The sequence below is a fragment of the Spermophilus citellus genome, assembly GCF_964194105.1.
Source record: "Spermophilus citellus genome assembly, chromosome: 17".
Taxonomy (NCBI): Eukaryota; Metazoa; Chordata; class Mammalia; order Rodentia; family Sciuridae; genus Spermophilus; species Spermophilus citellus.
The window spans coordinates 42,548,738-42,572,554 of NC_138199.1; the positions used below are offsets into that span (position 1 = coordinate 42,548,738).

General features: G+C 41.3%; 1 protein-coding gene across 2 annotated transcripts; it reads left to right on the forward strand.

Moving 5' to 3' along the window:
* The first annotated feature begins 1,982 nt into the window (after positions 1-1,982).
* On the forward strand, positions 1,983-18,348 carry VEZF1 (vascular endothelial zinc finger 1). Of its 2 annotated transcripts, none has more exons than XM_081272624.1 (6): positions 1,983-2,280; positions 7,196-7,890; positions 8,662-8,725; positions 9,918-10,119; positions 11,976-12,125; positions 14,968-18,348. In XM_081272624.1, exons 1-6 carry the CDS (start codon positions 2,248-2,250, stop codon positions 15,393-15,395), a joined length of 1,572 nt encoding a protein of 523 aa, XP_081128750.1. In that variant the 5' UTR covers positions 1,983-2,247; the 3' UTR covers positions 15,396-18,348. The 2 variants fall into 2 exon arrangements, with proteins under 2 accessions (XP_081128750.1, XP_081128751.1); XM_081272625.1 differs by having other exon boundaries at positions 1,986-2,280; positions 9,936-10,119.
* The last annotated feature ends 5,469 nt before the right edge of the window (positions 18,349-23,817 follow it).

Consider the following 23,817-nt stretch of genomic DNA (forward strand, 5'->3'; position numbering starts at 1 on the left):
AAGAACTGGACTGTGTTTGCTTGGCCTCTACTTCCTGTTCGTGGGGAAACTCCTCTGCGGAGGAGCTGTGAGAAAGATTGCTAGATTGGGGAGAGGGTTTCTTGATGCCAAGGTAAGAAGTTCAAGGGAGTCTACTGAATTGCCATTAGAAGAATGGTATTTATTAAGTACTAGTTTTCCTAATCCTGAAGATTTGTTTTCACCATACTTGGAAAGACAGGAGTTAAGAATAAGAGGTCATGTAGGGGAGAAGAACTGAGGAGATACATTACAGACCTTGAAGTTAATGTTAGGGCAGGGAAGAAGCTGTACACTAAATGAAAATGGACATGCAGTAACCAAGGTCAAAGCAAGAACACAAGAGTTTCTACCTTGTTCATTCTTTAGGTTTGCATCTTATTTCCATCCTTACCTCACATGTATATACAAATCTAGGCTTTCTATAAGATACTAATGGACATTTATAGAAGTTCCAGAGGCCACTTATAGGAGGCATGCGGACCACTAACTAGAACAGTTGAGCTGAGGAATGTATCGGAAACCATCGTCATTTTCTGTCCCCTCCTGTCTTAGGCTGGCCGGTTCCCTTGTGTGTTACCTGATTCTGCCACTGTTGCAAACTGCAGAACTTCTCATTCATCCCCAAGGCCACCAGGCAGTATCCAATGGGCAATCAGCTCTAAATGGAAACCAGAACAACGTTTTCCAGCCCCTTCATTCTGATGACTGATGGAAGGAACAAAGAGTGGGAGGAGGGATATACTTGCCTAGTGGATGGAAAAGAAACAGACCGGCAAATTACTATACCTCTAGTACCATAGAATTCTGCAACCATACTGTTTGTATTATATATGTATTGGGGAAAGTTAGAGATGGTGACCTTTATTAGAAGTGTCTGGAGGGGATAAGAGTCAGTTGGTTTTGAAAGATGTTGAAGCCTTGAAATAATGTGCCCATATGATGAATTTTTAAATTTTAAAGCCCTTTATAAAAATACCACTGATAATAGGCTGTGCCCCCTCATTCCCCCACTACAGATTTGGACTGGAGACACTTGTTTAATAATAGCTTGTCTCAATAGCTACCTTTATGTGAGGAAAGGATAGAAAACGTTCAGGACATCATCATACAGACTCTTCATCTACAAAGTTTCAGCAGCAGTGACGCCTACACAGAAGACTTGGAACTGCAGACAGAGGTTGGGGTCACCTCAGTGTAACATCTCTAGACGCTGCCCAACCAAAAGTTCCTTTTTTTTTTCTTTGCGGGGTGGGGATGAAGAAGGAAGCAGAATGTACTAAAAAACTAAAATAATTTCATGGCTGACTTTCTCACTTTTTTTTTTTTTTTTGGCGGAGAGGAGGGGCTTTGGGGTAGAATTTCACATCATCTGGAGTGAAAGGAGGGAGGATGGGAAAGCTCAGCCCTTCACCCAAGAATAACCCAGTAATGACATCTGTACGCGTGGGAAGTGTTTCCCTCCACACTAGGAGGATCTGAGACTGCACCCCAGTGGGATTCCCTGCTTGAATTGGGAGGCCATTCAGAAGGCGATGGCATATCATAATGAGAGCGCCAACGGCTTATCCGGCCAGGAATGAAATGACAGGGAAGAAACTGGAAGGCGCAGGGGCATCCCCCAGTTTGTAGGTGGGGACTATGCACTAGTGGCTAAAGAGCCAGGTGACCGCTGTGGCTCGTGCCCTCTCCTGAGGGTCTGGTAGGGACGTGACGCTGCTGGGCACCGTGTCCGAGTCACGCGAGACGGCCCAGCTGTGCCCAGCGGGCCAGCGCCAGACCCTGGCGTCCTCCATCTTCTCTCCTGAGCTCCCCCTGCTCCAGCTGCCTGAGCCACGGACCGCAGCACCACACACCCCCGCGGGGGGGGACGCCTCGCCCCATCCCCGCCCCCGGCCCCACCCCAGCCCCCCCGCGGGGGCCCTGACCCCACCGCCGGCGGGCACTGGCTGAGCTCCGAGGCAGTGAGTCGGCAGCGGGGACGCTCAGAAGGGGTCCGGGCAACTGGGGGCGGCGGCGGCCGGGCCGGGGCTCCCCCCCCGCCCGCGCTCGCCGCCGCGGTGGTGCGTCCCGGAGGTTACCGGAAGTGGCCGCGCTCGGCGCTGCCATGTTGAGGAGCCGCCGCTGCCGCTGCCGCCGCCGCCGCCGCCGCTTTGTTGTCGCCTCCTCCGGCTGAGGAGGCTCCCCGAGCGGGGGGAGTGGGGAGGAGGGGGGTCGGCCACCGCAGCCATGGAGGCCAACTGGACCGCGTTCCTGTTCCAGGTACTGGGGGCCCCCCCGGGGGGGCCGGGGGGGACATGGGGGCCGGGCCCCGGGCTGGCGGGCGGGCGCTCCTCCTCCCCTCCCTCCCGGCTCCGCTCTCCGGCCCGGCCTTAATCCCCCTTTGTTTTTCCGCCTGCCCGCCCCGGCGGAGCCCGGCTGCTGAGGTGAAAGGAGGCGGCCTCACGGGGTGCGGGGGAGAGAACAGGCCTCGGGGTGAACCCCGGGCCCCCCCCCCAGCACACACGCACACACACACACCCTTCCCTCCCGCTCTGAAGGGGAAGGGAGGAGGCCGGTGGCTGTCACCACCCCGCGGCCCAGAGAAAGAAGGGCGCCGGGCCGCTGGATAGCGCGGGCCCTCGGTCACTGCGCGCCTGGCCCGGGCCGCGCACCGTGGGGTGAGGGGGTCCCCGGGTCCTACTCTGAGTCTCCTCCCCCCGACACACTTCATCCATCTTTCGCTCGCACTTCTTTCTCTTTCCCTCCCTCTTCTCTCTTTTTGTGTGTGTGCGTGTGTGTTGACTTTCTGACCTCCTCCTACATCCTGCGGAATAGCGGGTTTCCCTGGGTTCCCCGCCACTCCCCCTTCCCGCCGCCCCCCTCGTGTTTACCCACTTAGAAGGGGGTGTTGTGCTTGTGTCTCCCCTCCCCAAACTTTTTCACTGGGTTTCCTTTTTCTTTCCCAAGCCCCAGCCGAGCGGTGGCAGCTGGCACCCTCTCCCTCTGTCCATCTCTCCCGCCGTCCCATTCAGCTCGGGGAATCCCCCAGCCGGGCCGGGCCGGGCGGGGCGGGGGCGCGGGGGAGCGGCGGGGGCCGGGACTCCTGGAGGCCCGACCTTTCCCGGAGCGCTTTTCTCGCGGCCGGCTCGAACGTTTCCTCCAGCCAAGTGGGGAGACCGAAAGCGGAGAGCGCAAACAAAGTCCGCTTACAAAGCCCCTAGATGAGTCACTCATTGGGGTGTTGGTCTTCGCTTTTTGCAAGAAACTTAAAAGCGGTTGTTGCCGATATGTTGACCATCCTCTAACCCTCCTACTTTAGGTAGGGAACCCCTGTTTGAAAGATCCAGGCTGGAACTTTTTTTTCTGCTTCGTTTCTATTTTCAAACGAAGCATTTAGTGGACAGTGGAGATGAGCTCAACCGAGAAACTTCAGAACCAAGAAACTTCAGAACCGGAGGAGGTTAGGAAGCTCGACACTTTTAAGTGCGTCCTTCCCGCCTCTCTCAGTTATTTTCCTTGTTTGAATACTTCGTGAAATCCCCAACGCGAATCTTTGGCGCCAGGCCTTTCGAAACTAACCAGGAACGGATGCAGAATTTTCAAATTATCCGTCTAGCCTCCGATGCCAACCCAGTGGAGTTAATATAGGGAATTGGAGAATTCAAATCACCTTTTGTGTAGACCTGGTTTATTGTTTTAGGATGTATATTTCAAATGTGGGCAATTTGATTTTTAAGTAATTGTCAAATATTTTGGGGCTTCTTAAAATTGAAAAATACTCAAAATTATGGAATTCATGAGCTTTCCCTTTTGATTTTAATATTGTTTTATTGTGTTTTGATGAACTTGATATTAATGTGATAAATCAATCTAAAAATGCATTGAAAAAGAAAGGGTATATTAACTAGCTGGCATCCAGATTGGTAAAGGTGTCAGATGCCTTCTCTAGAAAAAGTTCAGATGGTCATTTTAAAATAAAGGATTGATGGGCCTTAGAAGTAATTTTCACCTGGTTAAAACTGTATTAAACCTGTGACTATAAAATTACTGGACATTGGGGGAAAAAAACCAAGTTCCTTATGCAAAAGGATAACCTATACATAACTCATTTTTGAAAAGCTTTTAAAAATATCTTTTATAACACTTTTAAAAAATTATAATTCTTTACCTGGACAAAGCAAATGCCTAGTATTTCTTAATCAATGTTTTAAATATTTATTTTTTAGTTATAGGTGGACACAATGTCTTTATTTTACTTTGTGTGGTGCTGAGGATCAAACCCAGTACTTTATGCATGCTAGGCTAGTGTTCTACCTCTGAGCCACAACCCCCAGCCCTCTTGATCAACTTTTAAATAAGATTTTGTATTACTTGATTTTTTTTATATTACTTAAAATCATTTCTCCACCTGATGGAGAAATGTGAAAGCTAATATTTGATCCTGGGTTTGGCGATGTGCACAGTGAAAATTGTTGGATAACAATTTAGAGCTGAGAACAGTTAAGTGGGTAAAAATATCTCAAACTTTCCTATACAAAGATATGAATAAACCTTAATCAGTTCTGATTTTTAAGTAACTTTCACTGGGGAAATGGAGAATTAGGGTCTCTTGTTTGTTTCCTGGAGCATCCTGTTGAATTTATACTTTAAAGCAATTTAATACCTGCTTGCTTTCCAGATAACTTGGAAAATGAAAGCCATTGCTGTTAAAATGTTTGATGGATGGTTCTCCTAACAGGACATTCAAGATGTGACTCACTCATGCTAATTTGTTTCAGTACAAAATCTTTACCCTCTGGCACTGGAGATTTCATGGTGCCATATCTACCACCGAGGGTGATGAAATAACATTTCTGTTTTGTTTTTTGCAAGCCCCAGAAAAAGGAAAGCTTGGGCAAGGCTAAAAAATCCTTGCATTTGAAAGAGGAGATAAAATTAAAACTTTGAGTCAATGATGCTAGTCATATGAAAACCTCCCTAGAAGTTATATTTTAAAAATAAGCATCACCCAGGGTGGTAGATATGGCAAGTCGGGAAAACCCAGTTCCCCTCTAAGAAGGCTACATGTAGAAGCGTGGGAATCCAAGGAATCCTCAGAAAATGATTCCATTAGTGGTTCTACAGCATTTCACCCAAGAAGCAGGGACCTGATAGGACCTTTGTGTGAGAGTAAACTTCAGCAATGCTGTAAAAATACTTTATGTTGCTATAGACATCTGAATTGGTAAAATGGCAGTAAATGCTTTTAGTACTCCATTGTACTAATGGTTATTTAGAATTGAAAAATGCCTCAAAATGTTATAAGTTTGAACTGTGTCCAAAAGATTTTCATTCCCTACCGTCTGATCTGTCACCTTTTGAAATTGTATATCTTGAGCTGTCTTCAACTGTTAACCATTTGCATACTGTATTGAAACTTGGTTATCCTACAACCAGGTTGGAAAAGAAATAATACTAGAGTCCAAATTCAGTAGTTTTACTAATGTCACCTAGTAGGTAGACCCCCAACAGTTATAGGAGCTCCACAAATTAGATTAAAAAGAGGACTGTAATTCAATATAAGCCTTAAGTCTAGAAAGATACTCATAAGTAATCAGTTTCTGAGAGTGCTTCCAGGACCCAAAGTTTATTTAAATCAGAATTGTTAAATTGAAACTGATAACTCTGGATACCACACCTCCTTATCATTTGGGAAGAATAATTCCAGGCTAAGCTGTTGTGCTGCCATTAAGTAAACATGGAGTATGGTAGATGTTCTTATCCATCAGGGGAGGAGCTGCGTGTAAGTGTGTTTCCTTGTTTCTTTCCTTCTTTAATGAGGTTAGCTGATCAAGTGATTATAGAGTGAAAAGGGTAAATAACAGTCTAAAGTATCTAAGATGATGGGATGGGCCCTTCGTAGCACAATGTATGTGTAAAATACTTGGAACTCTTACCTCTGAGCGTCCGTGTTCTTTTAGGATTACAAAACTCAAGTATGGGGTCTTGGGCTTACTCTCAAGGGCTTCAAAATAATATTGTTAAAGAACTAGTTCAGATTTTTTCCCCCATTATTTTCTAAATCTGTGTCTATATGGAGGTGTGGAGAAGTTTGAAAGAATCAAAACCAAGAGAGTAACTTCAGATACCAAGAACCTGATCCACGATGAAATTTTGGTTTCAGTGCAGCTAAAGAAAATTTCCAGACAGTGGTCCAGCCCCCAGTTTTGGAGTGGAAAAGCACAGTATACAGCAAATATATAATACTTTATCTAAACCTACAACTGCTGGAAGAAGATGGACGTGAAAGAAACTTAAGTGTTTACAGTTTTTTGTTTTGTTTTACTAATCTGTTTTTGAGTTAGGGTTTGAACAGCTAGTGTTGCTAAAGGATACAGACTCTAGTGGAAGATTAAATGACCTGAGAAACAAGTGACAGGTGTTTTGCCATGGGCTACCTTCACAGATGCCTTCCAGGTTGATTAATAGCAGATGTCATTTCAACCAAATCTTTTAATAAAGTGAAAACTTTAAAACTAATAACTAGCATATGTATTTTGGGAGCTAGGTTTCTTTCACCACTTAGCAACAGCGAAGTGTAAATGTTTGGTTTTAGGCCCATGAAGCCTCCCATCACCAACAGCAGGCAGCACAGAACAGCTTGCTGCCCCTCCTGAGCTCTGCTGTGGAGCCCCTTGATCAGAAACCATTGCTTCCAATATCAATAACTCAGTCACTTAAAAGTTTTCTGCTGATGGAAAGGGAGGAACATGGTGCTTTTTCCTTTACTGGGTAATAGGCAATAGATGATTATGTCATTGTGTATGAGTGTGTGTTTGTGTGTTGCTGCAGTAAGGTACTGTTAAATACTTAAGTCTGGGGTATAATTTTTTTGACAAGTTATTTAAACTTGATTTCAGACAAATGCAAACTGATTTCATCAGCTGTTGTGCCCCTTATGAACCAGAGTAGTTTGTAATTCAATCAGCTATTTGAAAACAAGATCACTGTCAGCAACTTAGTTGCAAAAGTTTTGTGTCTGCACAGTGATTTTCAACTCTTTGTATTTGGAGCTCTGAGGTGATTGCTGGATCTCTGCTGCAGAGAGTCATGGGCTCTTCTATTGTTTCTTCTGGTCTCTATTGTCTGGAACATGTTGAATTTTGAAGGTCATTGTGAGAGCCTGAGTTTCTCAAGTGTAAATGTTTGGTTTTAGGCCCATGAAGCCTCCCATCACCAACAGCAGGCAGCACAGAACAGCTTGCTGCCCCTCCTGAGCTCTGCTGTGGAGCCCCCTGATCAGAAACCTTTGCTTCCAATACCAATAACTCAGAAACCTCAGGCTGCACCAGAAACATTAAAGGATGCCATTGGGATTAAAAAAGAAAAACCCAAAACTTCATTTGTGTGCACTTACTGCAGTAAAGCTTTCAGGGACAGCTATCACCTGAGGCGCCATCAGTCCTGCCACACAGGGATCAAGTTGGTGTCCCGGTCAAAGAAAACCCCCACCACGGTGGTTCCCCTTATTTCCACCATCGCAGGGGACAGCAGCCGAACTTCGTTGGTCTCCACCATTGCAGGCATCTTGTCTACAGTCACTACATCTTCCTCGGGCACCAACCCCAGTAGCAGTGCCAGCACCACAGCTATGCCTGTGACCCAGTCTGTCAAGAAACCCAGTAAGCCTGTCAAGAAGAACCATGCTTGTGAGATGTGTGGGAAGGCTTTTAGAGATGTGTATCACCTCAATCGGCACAAGCTCTCTCATTCGGACGAAAAGCCCTTCGAGTGTCCTATTTGTAATCAGCGCTTCAAGAGGAAGGACCGGATGACTTACCATGTGAGGTCTCATGAAGGAGGCATCACCAAACCCTATACTTGCAGTGTTTGTGGGAAAGGATTCTCGAGGTACTGCGTTTTGCTTTGTTTTTGTTTTTGTTTTCCTTTTTTTTCATTATGGTTATCTGTGAACTTCAGTTTTGTCTCTGTGTGATCTAGGAGATGTATATGAGAATAGATGTGGGCAGGCCTGTGTTATTAGAGGAGATTGATGATAGATAAATATTACGCCTCCAGGTCTGATTCCAGTTTGGTGTGGTTGACAAGTGGTGTCATGGTGATTAGTTTGTTATTTCATTTAAGAAGTCCCTCAGATTCAGGCCTTCATTTAGCATGTGGGTACTTCTTATCGTTACAAAAGCTTCCAATTTAGCTGAGCAACTAGACATGAGGTTTACTGTGCAAATCAAGGAAACTTATTTCCTGGAAGTTGGGATGACCTTGGATACTCTTAATAAAACTTGTAGAATGTTTTCCCATTTTTCTGTGGGCACTAACATTTCACTAATTGCATTTTTAAAAAATTTTTAGAGTTAATATGGTAGTAGCTATTCCTGGTAAATGTTAGGACTAAAACTTTGGGTATTTTGTGATTGTAAAGAATCAAGACCTAATATGATTTGATGTTGGCTAGGAGAAAATTAACAGGTAAACAACTAAGACTTTTTTTATTTATGGTAAGAGAGGTAAGGAGGATTGCACTGGGGGGAGGTGGAGTTTGTAATTCTGCTACTTTCTTTAAAATGCTCCCCCTCAATCTCAAGCACGTAAGCATCACATAAATAACATTTCTCTGTGTGTATTCCATTACATCTTCTATTGAAACTCTCTCTTTCACAGGCCTGACCACTTAAGCTGTCACGTAAAACATGTCCATTCAACAGAAAGACCCTTCAAATGCCAAGTAAGAGTTAAAATGACTTATCCTTAGTGTAGCACTTAATGCACATTATCCAGAAAGTCTGAGTCAGTCAAATCTCGCCGTTCTTGAAAAGGTGTAAAATCACTGACTTAAGTAAATGTGGTCCATTTGAATTCTAGTTTTATAAAATATAAATGACAGCTTCTGTTTCTATAAAGCAAGATCATTGAAAAATGTAAGTGTTGTTTTTGTTAAGTTATATTTCCCTTTCCTTGTGAAACAGTGGTTTTGGTATAAGAGGGTGAAAGTTGTAATCTTGCAAAAGTTGTTGTATAATTAAAATGAATTTTATAAAAGGTTTTAAATTGATTTTTGGACTGATGGTCAAGGTTGTTTTAAGTGTAATAGGAGAAAATAAGAATTTTTCTTCCAAATGTGATTATTGACTAGATTTTTGTCTTATGTTACCAAATTGGAACATTTTCTAGTTGGTTGAAATCTCTTCAGGTTAACAATTTTATTTGACATAAGTTATGATAATCAAAAGGTTAAGAACTTTGTTAAATTAATTGACTATTTTAAATATCACTAATCTAAAAAATCCTAATTTGTTGTTAGAAAGTCTGCTTTAGTTATGTTTGTTAATAACTAAATTTTTTAAAAATATTTTTTTAGTTGTTGATGGACCTTTATTTTTTTTATTTATGTATGGTGCTGAGAATCGAACCCAGTGCCTCACACATGCTAGGCATGCGCTCTCCCACTGAGCCACGACCCCAGCCCAAATGACTGATTTTTTTAAGTAAATGATTTGAATTCTAAGAAATATCTGGTTGGAGGAAGGAAGCTAATGTCATTGAGTGAATACCTGCTATGTGTGCCAGGCTTTTAAATCCTCTAATAGTTTTGTAATCCAAATCTACAGATTTGGATAGGTTAACTAACTTGTTCAACATTACAGTGGTTAGTGAACGGTGAAGCTTAATTTAAATCCAGGTTTAACTGATTCTGGTTCTCACATCCTTTCTCTACTCTGTGTTGATATATTTTCTTCTACCAAAATGGAATAGTCTAGAATTCACCAAGTATTTTAGTATGATTATGATTCTGAGTAACACATGCAATTAAAATTCAACTAATTCAGTCAGCTTGCTGGCTGACATGGGTAGAGTAATGCATAGAATATAACGTACTTTAAAATGAGTAGAACAGGATAGTCTATATTTAAAAAAAGTTTTCCTCCCTCATGCAGACATGCACTGCTGCCTTTGCCACCAAAGACAGACTACGGACACACATGGTGCGCCACGAAGGCAAGGTATCATGTAATATCTGTGGGAAGCTCCTGAGTGCAGCATACATCACCAGCCACTTAAAGACGCATGGACAGAGCCAAAGTATCAACTGTAATACATGTAAACAGGGCATCAGTAAAAGTAGGTGTTGCTTCAGATTGACTTTTGCATTTCAGAGTGATGAAATCTAAATTTTGAAAAATATATCAAAGGTATTTTCACTATGTTCTCAGGACTCTATTAATGTTCATCTTACATGTTTCCTCCTATCACTAAAATGTGCAAACATGCATCAGTGGAGAGTATGTTAGTGTGGCAACTGTGCTTTACATGCATGTATGCAAACACCATTGATAAGCCCCCATGCTTGTCTACTAATAACAACCATACCAGAAGAGCAAAATTTCTCCACAACACCTTTTCAGTGTGTCCTTTCTTCTAAAGAGTTTGAATAAAAAGTTCTAGTGTATTAGAACTGAGGCAGGAGAAATCCACTTGGAAGCTGTGTTGAATACTAGACAATTTTGTTTTTATTTATCTTTAAGATTCTTGAGTATCAGCATCTCCTAACTCCAGATCATATTAATAAAATGTCTTTAATGATAACCTTAAATATGAAAACTATGTTGTTAAGTTTGCTTTTCAAATTCAAATTTGTAGAGAAATGGAATATCATATCCATTTGAAAGTTTAAATGCTTTGCTCACCTTAATTTCAGAATTGAAGATAAACTATTCCAGAAATATACGGATAAAATTTAATACTTGTATTTACCCAGACTTTTAAAAAACAATTATCTTAATCACTAGAAGAAAGTATTTTCCTAATTTTTCATTTTATTGTATATGTATTTTATGCAACAGAAATAGCAAATTCTCAACAACAAAATAGGTAGCCAAAGGGAATGGGAAAGAAATCTTGTGTTTTAAATCTCTTCCATCTTTATTTATTTGTAAGTACATTGTATTTATTATCTAGCATCTTGTACTTTACAAAAATTTACTTTTAGTGTATGTCAAGTAAGCAAATATATTGGATATTTTAATGAACGAATGTTGGTGAATCTATGCTAATATTACCCAATCTCTGTTTTGTTTTTTTTTTTTTGTACCGGGATTGAACTCGGGGGTACCTGACCACTGAGCCATATCCCCAGTCCTATTTTATATTTTATTTAGAGACAGGATCTCATTGAGTTGCTTAGTACCTTGCAGTTGCTGAGGCTGGCTTTGAACTTGTTATTCTCCTGTCTTAGCCTCCCAAGCTGCTGGGATTACAGGCATGGGCCACTGAGCCCGCCCCCCCTCCCACTTTTTTTTTTTAAGTTGTCAATGAACCTTTATTTTATTTATTTATAAGCTGTGCTGAGACTTGAACCCAGTGCCTCACACATGCTACTAAAGTGCTTCTGTTGAGTCATAATCCCAGCCCCCTCAACCTCCATTTTTAAAGACACATTTTTTTTTAATATTTATTTTTTTAGTTTTTGGCGGACACAACATCTTTGTTTGTATGTAGTGCTGAGGATCGAACCCGGGCTGCACGCATGCCAGGCGAGTGCGCTACCGCTTGAGCCACATCCCCAGCCCAAGACACTTTTTTTTTAAAGGACAGTTCCTTTATTTACCATACTGTATTTTGCTTGCTTGCTTGCTTGCTTGCTTTGTTTTTGAGTTACTGGGGATTGAACCCAGGGGCCTCATGCTTATGAGGCAAGCACTCTTCCACTGAACTACATCCATAGCCCTAAGACATAAGACACTTGCTTTTAAATTTAGCAAAGAATTCTTTTCTCCTTTGTATAGGTTTTTCATAGTTCTCTAGATTTTTTAATCAATTTGTTTATTTTGATAAATACAGAAACCAGCAGAAGAAAAGATGAACTATTAAATGATAGAGGTCACAAAGGCATAAGGAGTCAAAGTACTTTAGATTTTGGAAAAATGGTCACACTTTTTCAAGGTAAATATAGTGTTTGGGGTTTGTCTTTGGAATAGCATGCATGAGTGAAGAGACCAGCAATCAGAAGCAGCAGCAGCAACAGCAGCAGCAGCAGCAGCAGCAGCAACAACACGTGACAAGCTGGCCAGGGAAGCAGGTAGAGACACTGAGACTGTGGGAAGAAGCTGTCAAAGCAAGAAAGAAAGGTAAGATGAGGCATCCTAGTGTTCTAAGTATGGCTTGAGAAATCTTTTCATTTAGTATGCCAAGTAATCAAAAGAGAGAAATCACAGTTTAGGATATCTAGCTTTATGGAAACATGTAAATACCGCCTATTGGCAACAGTTTACAGACAAACGTTTATTACTAGAAAATTGGGCTCCTTTTTTTTTCTTTCTAAAATATTCCCATCTTTATAGATGGATTAAATATCCTTGGGTGTATGTAAGTTCTTGTAACTATGTTGTTTTCTGCATTTTAGTGTTCTTTCTGCATTGTATTCTTTGTTACATGATTCAGAATCTATAATGCTGATGTCTTTCTCCATGTCTCACCCTTAATCTCCTTCCATCTATTACTGGGGCTAGCCTTAGCTTAACTTCTTTGCATTTCTGTAGAGACATTGCTGTAAATGTTAAAAGTTAAGATTGATTCATTTTCTCTACATATATCTTAAAGAATCAGTTGGAGGATCAGTTTTCAATTTAATAGTTACAGGTTTGACTTCTGGACTATTACATAAGTTATTTCAAATAAATCATTTTGTCATCCCCACTATGAGCCATAGGCCATTACTAAATTCCTTGTTTTTTTCCTGCATGACTTACTGCTTTAAGATCTAAGGAATCCCCTGAATATAGGATCACCTGTATATAATTCCTTTGCTGTGTAGGTTTTTTTTTTTCCTTCCATATTCTACTTTCAAATATTGTGGCTGTTCCCTTCATCAGCTCCCTCTAAACATACTGTACTTAAATAATGATAAAAGGAATAGCATCCTTCTTCATATATCTACTGGCATTGGAGGAGTGCCTCTTGTTCCTATCTTCCAAAGGAAGATTTGTCATTTTGATACAATGTTTTGTGGTATGAAAATGGGTGGAGAATGGGGAGGAAGATAGGAGCTGGCAGTGGGAGCCAAAAAATGTAGTGCTATGATAAATATAGAGTGTGTTGAAAGGATATTAGAGAAGTAGTAGAAATTAGTGTTTTAAGTCTTAGTAAAAGGATAGTGTTGAGGCCAGAGGTTTAGGTCAGTGGTTGAGCATTTGCAAAATTGTGGATTTGATATCCCTAGCACTGAAAAAAAAAAAGACACTGTTAGATCAAAAATAAAACCCTGGAGGTTGGGGATGGCACACAACGTGAAAATTCCTGCTTTGGAGAAAACTATCCTTAGTGATGCCTCCATTACCTCAAAAGTGAGTTATCTTTCTCTCCCATTCTCTCTCTTTCTACACTCTTCTGTTTGGTATTGTATTTCAGTTTGCTTTTGCACAATAAGATTTGATTGTTTAGTTCATCTTCTGACCTCTATGGAACAAAATGCTATTGTGCTCCCTTTTGTACCATGAATGTCTCTGGAAAAGACCACTGATGTTAGAAACTTCTATATCCATGTTAGTAAATGCTGCTTTTTGGGGGAGAGGAGATTCCTGAACTGAAAACACAAATTTGAATCAGCAATGACCTTTTAAATATTAGACCCAATATAAGTAATATGAGTTCCCAAACCTAAGTGAAAAGCAGATCATCACTGATGGAGCTTCACAGATTTCCCAGGTTTTAATCTCAATTTCACTATTGAACTTCCTAGGGATACTTTTTTTTTTTTAAGCTCCCTAGATAGATGACTTTGATCATCAGCCAGGTTTAGGAATTCCTGGCATGGAGTTTGAAGTATATCAAAGTTATATTGATCAATAAAGGGCTGGAGGGGAGTTTGGGTGGGGGGGCACCTGAGGTGATTTGAACCCCAAGTGACCACGAACAGACCTCCATCTTTAGTTTTGAATGCACTTCTCATTTTTGAGAGCCAAATCACCACCAGTCCACCACTCTGTCCTCATTGCTGTTTTATGGCACATCAGCTGGTGGTGCTGAATTTTTGAGAGGTAGGCTAGGGGTGTCACCTTTAAGGGAAGTTTTTTTAAAGAAGTGCTAAGGCATTGCTGGATAACAAGTATCCCCCAACTCTTTATGGTCTTCTTGCCTGGTTTTCTTTCTTGGTATGCTTGGTGGTGTGTGTTATATGTGCCATCAAAAGATAACTGGGCATAAAGAATAGGAAGTGTGTGTGAGAAGGAGAACACAAACCTATTGTAGTCTTTTTTAAATTAAGAAACATCAGAAACTACAAGGTTATTTAACTAGAACAATCTTTCTATGACTCAAATAAATAGATGATACTAAAATAGCTTGCATAACCATTCCTTAGTTATACATTTTTAAAACCTTAACAGAATATAGCATCACTCCTAAGAAGGCTTTAATATACCATCAAGTATATACACCTTTCTCTGCTAATTAGTGTGCTTTATGAGAAAATTTTTCAGATTATCTATTATTGTGTAACCATTGGCCCAGCTCTGTGTAAATAATCTCTTTTTGCTTGGTCTGCTGGTGGTTGGCTCGACCCAGAAAGTCTTTAAAATTCAGAAGAACTGCATGAAGAGGTAGTGAGAACACTTAGCTCTACTTGGTATCTTTGCCCCCCAGAATGCCTTAACAGAAGTTAAGTGATCCTCCCAACATCACTATGAGGTAGGTAAGTAAATCTGAATTTTAAACCAAAAGCCCAAAGGTAAACAAGTTGCCTTAGTCTTTACAGGAGGTATAGCACCAGAGAAAAGATTTGCATATTGGGATCCCTGGTTCCTAGGGTTGTATTCAGAGGGAACCTGTCTTCCTGTTGACCACTGATAGAAAACTGTAATTTGATTTATTAAATGTTTGTCCTTTTTAATTAAAAGAAGTAATTCAGAAACTATTTGTGAATTTTATTCATTTTTTTGAGAGTCTAAATCCCCTTTTGTCTTCTCATTTTAGAAGCTGCTAACCTGTGCCAAACCTCCACGGCCGCTACGACACCTGTGACTCTTACTACTCCATTCAATATAACATCCTCTGTGTCTTCTGGGACTATGTCAAACCCAGTCACAGTGGCAGCTGCAATGAGCATGAGAAGTCCAGTAAATGTTTCAAGTGCAGTTAACATAACCAGCCCAATGAACATAGGGCACCCTGTAACTATAACGAGTCCATTATCCATGACCTCTCCTTTAACACTCACTACACCCGTCAATCTCCCCACCCCTGTCACTGCCCCAGTGAATATAGCACACCCTGTCACGATCACATCTCCAATGAACCTGCCCACACCTATGACATTAGCTGCCCCTCTGAATATAGCAATGAGGCCTGTAGAAAGCATGCCTTTCTTGCCCCAAGCTTTGCCTACTTCACCGCCTTGGTAAACAGTATTATAATATCAAAATATGGGTTAAAGTAAATATTTACCAGCAACTTACTCTTAGTTGATTAAAGCAAAAAGCAGACCATGAAATTGGGGAAATTTATTACATTAGTTAATAAGACTGTAGTAGCATTTTCCTTCAATTTGGCTGGGATTGTTCAAAGTAGGGTGTATATGTAACTTTATCACTGGACCACTTTAGTTTAATCAGAAATTCCTTTTAGCTGACAGCATTGCTTAAAAAGAATAGTACTTGGCAAGATGAAATGCCAGAATTAAAACCAATCATAAAAAAACAAAACCCATCAAAATTCAAAAACAAAACAAACAAAAAACAGCATTACTGTTTCTAATCCCAAGAAATCATTTTATTCTAAACACTAGCAGAAACTTCTCCGTATACAAGGTGGATGGCTGATTTTTAACTTAAAATTCTAAATCCACAGGTTGAGAGCTAGTGTAGAATTGTCTGTTTATTGTTTTTATGAGTAAATACATGCATTATCATAATAAAATGCATTTCAGAGAATATGCATTTTACCTTTGGGAATATGTTAATTTCAGGCAGCATTCCCTATGGGAAAGGTGATACCAGCTCTGATATGCAAAGCATATGATAATTTATCATTCTAACTTCAACATATAATAGGGATTGTGACCTGATATTTGGAGATGTAAATATTGCTCAGCATATTAATCCTGATGGAATATAGCATTGTAGTTGACTTTTTAAAAAAAAAACTTTAAAAATATATACAAATTGTGTTTTGGTAAGAAAGGCCACAATTGACAGGAGAAGTCAAGTGTAAGGACCCACAGGTCCTAACAAACAGGCCAGTGGGACTCCTGTTCAGGAGCCAAGGTGTACTTTGGAACAGTTTAAATATATTGCTTTAAATTGGAAGACGCTGGAGGCACTGGGATGTAATATGCCCCTCTCTCTCCCAATCAGAGCCTGTTGATGTTACAACAGGGACAGATGTGTTAGATGCTCACTAGAGTTTATGTCTTATATTAAATTGTATACAGTTTTTATTCTAACCACTAACTAGGTAGTATGCCCCTTCAGAACAAGCAGAGTATATCTTTTTTTTTTCCTCCTTCCGTTTAATCAAGTATTGTGCAGATTTGTTCAACTTTGTAAATATGGACATCACTTTTTTTTCTTTGATAAAACACTTGTATCAGCTTTGTGGTGTTTTCAGGGAGACGGCTGTCTGTACTCTCTGTAGAAACCCAGCAATGATTGTGCACGTTGAGACATGTGCTTTTTATTTTTTAGCAGGACATTTTATCTCTGTACATAAGGTAGAAACCAAAAGCTAGGGAAACAGATACTCTTTACACCATCATGCCACACATTAATGTTTGTAAAGCATTGTGTTTAAAAAGAGTTAACTAAAACCAAGATGCTGTGATTTTTTTTTTTAGTTGCAATGATTTTTTTTTTTCATTTTTAATCTTGCAGTTAAGACAAATGGAAATTAGTTGTGTTGATCCTGCAGAATGTTTGCAGGACTGACTATCAAACTGGATGGCTTCCGTTTATACCCCACTGTGTCAGTTCAAGCATAAAAAATACCTTGTGTCTGAGGCAGACTTCCTATATCAGGGATAGGTATCTGTATGTCATTATACAAAACAGTTCTAGGGGGTTGAACTACATAGTAAAAAATAAATAAATAAATAGTACCTAGTGTAAAATAATTTTATAAATGATCTTTTGTACTTTAGGACATTAAATTGTACAACTTTTGTATATATAAAAGCTTAGGAACTTTCTGTTTAGCAGGAAGGCAACACATTCCTACACTTTTAATGTATATGTTTGTTATAATGTCCATGTAAACATACCCTATGTTTGTGCCTTTTAATTAGTTTGTCTCAATAAACAAAATGTAGAGAAAAATATGTAGCTATGACTTTGTTACAATTGTTCTTATCCACAGTACAAAAATGGTTTGTTTTTAATATGTAGAGCATTATGTGTGGACTACTGGAAGGACTCATGTAGGGAAGGCCCAGGAATGGCCCTTCCAAGGCCTGGATTGGGAGGGCAAGGACCACGTTTGGAGGAAGCCCACATTTTCTGGCGTGCAGACCACCCAAGACTGGGTTCTTGGCTCTGCCTGGGTCCAGTTATTTCTTTCTGGTATACTGGCAGTCATAATTCTCCATGATTTAGACAGCCCAGGCTTCCTCCATAGTGGCCCAAGGAGCAATTCTCAATGGGGGCAGATGTGATGGGCTCTACCCCCAGGCTAGAGTGTGGTTGTCAGTATCCTGAAAGTATTAGTTCTTAAAAAAGAAAAAAAAAAAGATATATACTAGAAATGATTGTTTTATCAATTCATTGTATAATAAACAGGAGTGAGACTTCATTGTATGACTTCAGTTAAAATGCTATTTTGTATGCATTCTTTATTCACTTATGAAGCTTGTCTGCAATAATAAAACCACGTCGTGTCTTCTTTTGGGAGGGAGCAAGTTGATGGCAGGATTGGAGTGAGGGCAGGCCACTGCAAAGGGGGCCAAACCGGTTATGTGGTGAAACTCTCCTGTGTCTTGGAACTGGAAATGAGTTGTGATGCTGATGAACTGATTCAGCCAGGTGTTGAAGGCACGACGGCCATCACTCTTCCAAAAGGCAGAGTGTGTTTTTCCCTTCTGGTTATAACCTGGTTGAGAGCTTCCCCTTTATCAGATTGGCAGCTAAACGGTTGTATTAGATAATCCTCAAATCTGACATCCAACCTGTTATGCTCTAGGGCTCGCTGCTTGGCCTGCATTTGCCTTGTATTGTGTATCCATTCCCTCCTAAGGTGTGCTCCTAAATGAAGGTTTCTATGTAAGCAGATGATGATTTTACCTGTCAATACCAGCACTGTATTACTAACATGCAAAATACTGCAGATTTATTTTGACAAATTAAAGTTAACCAGTCACAAATGTTATGATGGATTGCTTAATACCTCAGAAGCTTCATCAATTTTCGATGATACAGAAATTTTTGAAGCACTACTTCTCCAAGTGTATACTTCTCAGTATTGGGCTGAAAGGGAGGGAGGGACCATGTTGGGCTGGTTGGTATCTCCATACCACAGAAGACAAAGGGTGAAAAGGCATTAGACTGACTGCAGAGGGAAAATACCCCTGCCAAGCATCTCCACTGAGGACCAACAACGTGCTGGACTATAGTGGGCACTAAGGTTCTTGTAAAAGTGATTAAGACATGGTTGCTGCTACCAAAGCAGCTGTCAATGGAGGTATGACCAATACACAAATGACAGTATCACTAGACAGTGAATCAAGATGGTTCTGACACTTCGTTTATTGAGAAAGTATTACACACCTCCATCTGTTTTATATAGAATTGAGGCTTCCCAAACTTAAGGTGATAATTGCTTTAGTCTCTATTGACTCAGTGAATATAGCTGGAGGTAAAGTATTTGTCCTGTTTTTCTCAGGAAAAGTTTTATTTCACTCTAATTGCAGTTAATCTTTCCAGTCCCAGCTATCCAGGTGTCTCTGCTCTTTGCAAAAGGGCCCTGTTGTTTGGTCCTCTGTGGAGAGACCTGGTTTGAGAGGTAGAGGGGATAGTGGAAGTTTTTATTTCAGTATCCTTAAGAATCACTGGACAGAAAGTCCAATCTGTTGGTGGATTGGAAATCACTTTCCCTTCCTACCTTTCTCCGACCCTAATACACTATTCTCCGCATTTCCTCTTTGAAGAGCTTTATAGCCTGAAAGAGTTATCATTTGTTCCCATATGGATCTCTACATCTGTCTACTGCTGGCCTGTACTTAACAGGTAACTGGATCAGATCATCTCCCCTTAAACCCATGGGGTAGGCAGGTCAGTGTACAATGATCCAGGCAGGGCTGAATGCTAACTGAATTTGGGCAGTAGTCCAGATTCCAGCTTCTCTTGGTGGCCACCTTTGGGCAATGTAAGGCCCATTTAGTTCCCAAAAATGGGATGGAGGGTTAAGGGCTTTACTTCAGATCTTTGTGTGGTCAATCAAGCCTTCTCCCTGAATTTACCCACTAGGGGTTGGCTCGTTAGTCTTCCTTTTCCCAAGACAGGCACTTGACACAGACGTTGACTTTGGACCATGAGGATTTATTTATATACATCGCTTTACAAAAACTGTCCTGCCATGGTAAAGGAATGAATTCACATACTTCAGATCCTATATCACCACTGACTTGCACCATAATTTTAGACATTTTCTTCATCACTATGTTAAATTAATATCCTGCCTTCCAACTCCTAAATATCCCGTGGAAGAGTCAAAAAAAATAAGAACTTAAAACCACTACTCATATTGGAATGAATCCTTTCTAGTGTATGTAACTTAGCCATAAGTTATTAGCAGGAACAAAAATGTGGGGTGTTTTGTAAATTCTCATTTTTGGAATTTCCTCAAAGTGAAATCCAACTGCATTTTGGCTGTGTCAACCCAGGCTAAAGATGGACATTTGAGGAAAACATTCTGTTCTGTCAGCAAGCTATTGCTTTGGCATGACGGCTGGGTAGTTTGAGAAGACTAAGGGGGAATAGAAGGGACATACCCTTTCAGAAATGGTCCTGTAGTTCAGGCTGGCAGGCAGTGTTCAGGTTCAAGACTGGGGCAGATGTGCCAATTCTAGAGAATGCTCATTGAGAACAGAGCTAGCTTCCAAGAGATTGAAATGGGAATCTAGGCTTTTGTAAATCTTAGGGGCAGTCAGGGCCCCCAGAGCCTTCAACCAGATCTAAAGATCTGACTTGGATCCCTAAGGACCTTGCTTCAGAACCAAGAAATTCCTACCTTTGTTAGTGGTGGGAAAAGAGCCAGAGGGAAATCAGTCTTGTATATGTGAGGGAAGGGGACAAGGAAATCTTGGAGATTACAAAGAGGCTAAGGAAGAGGAGAGAGATTTTGAAGACAATATCCTTGGGCTAACTGTGACATCACCCCTCCCTCACCTCCCTTCTTTCCCCAGGCACCTCTCCCTGAGCTGGATCTGATTATTCAGAGGACTCTAGTCAGGCTGCTAGTCCAATCCAGCTGTGATCATTTCAACTACTGTCAATAGGCAGAAAAGAAGGTGTGCTTTTCTTGGCCAGATAAAAGATAAAATCAGTAGCTGAAGAAACAGGCAAGATTCAAGTAATGAGGAGGGAATCCAGGAGTTGGAACCTATAAGCCACTTCCTGCTGCAGGAGGAGGAGGACCCATTCCTTCCTGGCCCTGATTCCAAGCGAGCCCTCTCCAATACAAGGGACCTCTGTCACTTTGTCTGCCCCAGGGGTTTTGTCATCAGGGACCTCTAAGGGAGAAGAATGGGGTGGGTCTTTGGGAAGAGAAGGAGAAAAGAGGCAAAACAACAGCTTCTACTGTCCCATGGGCCTAGAATACCCTCCCCACAACCAACCCTCCAACACACTTTTGGACTGTAGGTTCCAAAAGTTTTGCCAGGCTTAAATCTGTTCCAAATTAGTAAGGCATGGCAGACTGAGATTTTTTTTTTTTTTTTTTTTTTTTTTGGTGATTTTGCCCTTTGTGGATAAGTCCCAATGTCTAGGAGATCTGAAATACAACAAGGAATCAAGCCAAGGCTAGATACAGGAGTAAGTTGCAAAGTAAGTGAGGAGGCCCTCCAGAGGATCCAGAGCAGAGGGATGGAATGAAGGGATGGGGGATCACAATATAGGGTTGTGATCAAGAGCAGAAGCTTAGAATCTGACAGGGCCAGGTATAACAAGTCTAAGATGAGCTACTTGGAGCTGTGTGACCTTGGGTAAGGTTTATAACCTCTCCAGTCTCTTTCCTCAGCTGTAAAATAAGGACACCAATAACTCCAACCTAGTATAGTTTTGATTCAATTCATACAAAATGTCTAGCACGGACCCTGATATAGAATATAAACCCTCAAATCTAATGCTTCCCGTCTCCACCTGGTCTTCCTTCTTCCTGTCTCAGTCATGGCAACATTGGTTTGCTCAAAGGCATCCTTTGAAAGACCTGCAAATGAGCTGACTGCCATCTTGCGTTGCTTCCTCACCTCGGAGATTTTTTTTTTTTTTAACCTGGTATGGAAACAAAAGCTTAATTACAGAAATGAGAAAATTTGACGGGAAACATCTGAGAAGCAGCTAATGGAAGGCTGGATCTAGATGTGACAGGGAGGTTTTCCGTTAAACCCTGGAAGAACCACCAAGCTGGAAGACACGTGCCTATCTGGGGATGGTACATCCTGCTTGGAGAAGTGTTCCATTGCACTTCTCTTCCCCATATTAACTGCTTCCAGAGAAGGCTCCTGTATAGCTGCAATTTCATCCTCCTGATAATCAGGGAGTTAGTTCTTCCGAATAGCTAGCTGCAAACCTCTTCATTTCCAAGAAGAAAGGGGAGGGCACCACCACCTACCAAGGTTGTTTGGAGAAGAGGCCTGACATCCTTCTAGACCAGGTCGCTCCAGAAGCTGTCCTCATAATTGCATCTGCTCTCACAGGGCGTCTTGGACTCAGGGTCTGAGAGAGGAGTCCCACAGAGCGCAAGACAAATGCGGGTGTTGTCATGGCTGGATCATTCAGGCCTAGCAGTCGCTGCCCTCCACTTTGGGGGCCTAACCTCCTTTTGCCAGCTTCTGGGCATCCTCTCAGCCTCCTTCTCCCTAGATCTTGGAGCCAGGGCTTGGGCCCGGGGCAGGGGTGGGGTAGGGAGGGCAGACAAACAACTCTTGGGCGCGTCGGCCCCCCGCCCCGACTGGAGCATCGCCGAGCTGGGATTGGCTGGTATCTCCTGGGTTCTGATTGGCCGGATGTCGGTCAGGCTGCTCATTCACAGCTTTACTACTGTGTCTGCCTTCTGCACTCCGACAATAGTTGTACTCATTCTATATAAATAGGCAAGATTCAGTTCCATTGTTTTCGCAGATCATGTGCTGTCAAATGCAAAGTTGGTTCCCTCAAGGATGACTGAATCTGTCCGTTTATTGCATCCTACCTCCAAATCCCACATGTGCAAGGGATCTGGAAGAGGCCTCTGGGAAACTGTGGAGGGCTGCGTTTTGCACACCCAGGCAAGGCTCTGGCTTATCCTGGGAGGTCAGTGGTTCGCTAGGGTGGCCCTTCTTTTGTCATCACCAGTCCTTTCTACTATCTATACTTATGTCACATTTCTTGCCTTTGATCACACTGTTCCACGTGTTAGGAATGCTTTTTCTTCTCATTCACCTATCACCTACTACATTTTATTTATTAATTTTCCGGGGATGGAACCTAGGGGGCACTTTGTCACTGAGTTACATCTCCAGCCCTTTTTATTTTTTTATTTTGAGAAAGGGTCTCACTAAAGTTGCTTAGGGCCTTGCTAAGATGCTGAGGCTGGCCTCAAACTTGGGATCCTCCTGCCTCGGGTTCCCAGGTTGCTGGGATTACAGGTGGGCATCACTGGCTGGCCTTCATCTACTTCCAAAATGTGGTTAAATGCTATGTTAACTAGGATCTCCCTTAGAGGAAAAAGCTGATGGCGAGGCTTAGGCAGAGAAAACACAAAGTGAACATTAGGGAAGGAAAATTGTTTTTATTTGGAAGTGTTTCCAAATTTACAAAAGTTTGCAAAATTGAAAATACTACAGTTAACACATATGTACCCTTATCCAGATTTAATGAGTTGACACTTTATCCCTTGCTTAATCACTTGTGGGCTCTATAAACCTAATTTTTTTCAGGACTATTTCAGAGTTCTGTATCTATAGTCCCTCCCCTAAATACTTTCCTGTGTGTTTACTAAAAATAAAAACACAATATCTTTATTTTACATTTATGTGGTGCTGAGGATTGGACCCAGTGCCTCGTGCATGCTAGACTGAGCCACTGAGCCACAACCCCCCCCCCAAAAAAAAAGATTTCTCCTGAGAAGTAGCATCCATTAATGTTCTGATTCAATCTTTACTAAAAATAGGGAAATACTTGTGGGTTGGGACCGGGGCTCAGTGGTATCGCACTTGTCTGGCATGTGTGAGGCACTGGGTTCGATTCTCAGCACCACATATAAATAAATAAAATAAAGGTCTATCAACAACTAAAAAAAAGTTTAAAAAATGGGGAAATACTCTTACATAGCCCATTTATTAATTTTATATATTTATATTTATTGTATTTAATCTACCATCCATAATCCAATTTTATCAACATTTCTTTTCTCCTCAAGTATAAGATCAATTCTAGGGCCCGGTATCACATGTCATTGTCATGTGGAACATTTCTATATCTGAAGAATTTTAAAGATATCCCTGCCTTATTTTTTTACTAGAACATTCCTCATTTTGTGTTTGTCTGACATTTCCTCATGAAGTTATGCATTATTATGCATTAGCTGGAATACTGCATAGCAATATGTCCCCAGGATATCCCATCTGGAGGCATGTGA

Bases quoted from the DNA above. Each gene is read 5' to 3' on its own strand.
- VEZF1 (XM_081272624.1), top strand. From the start codon at position 2,248: ATGGAGGCCAACTGGACCGCGTTCCTGTTCCAG. The intron at 7,891-8,661 runs GTACTGCGTTTT...TCTCTTTCACAG, and splicing joins TGTGGGAAAGGATTCTCGAG to GCCTGACCACTTAAGCTGTC. The intron at 12,126-14,967 runs GTAAGATGAGGC...TTCTCATTTTAG, and splicing joins TGTCAAAGCAAGAAAGAAAG to AAGCTGCTAACCTGTGCCAA.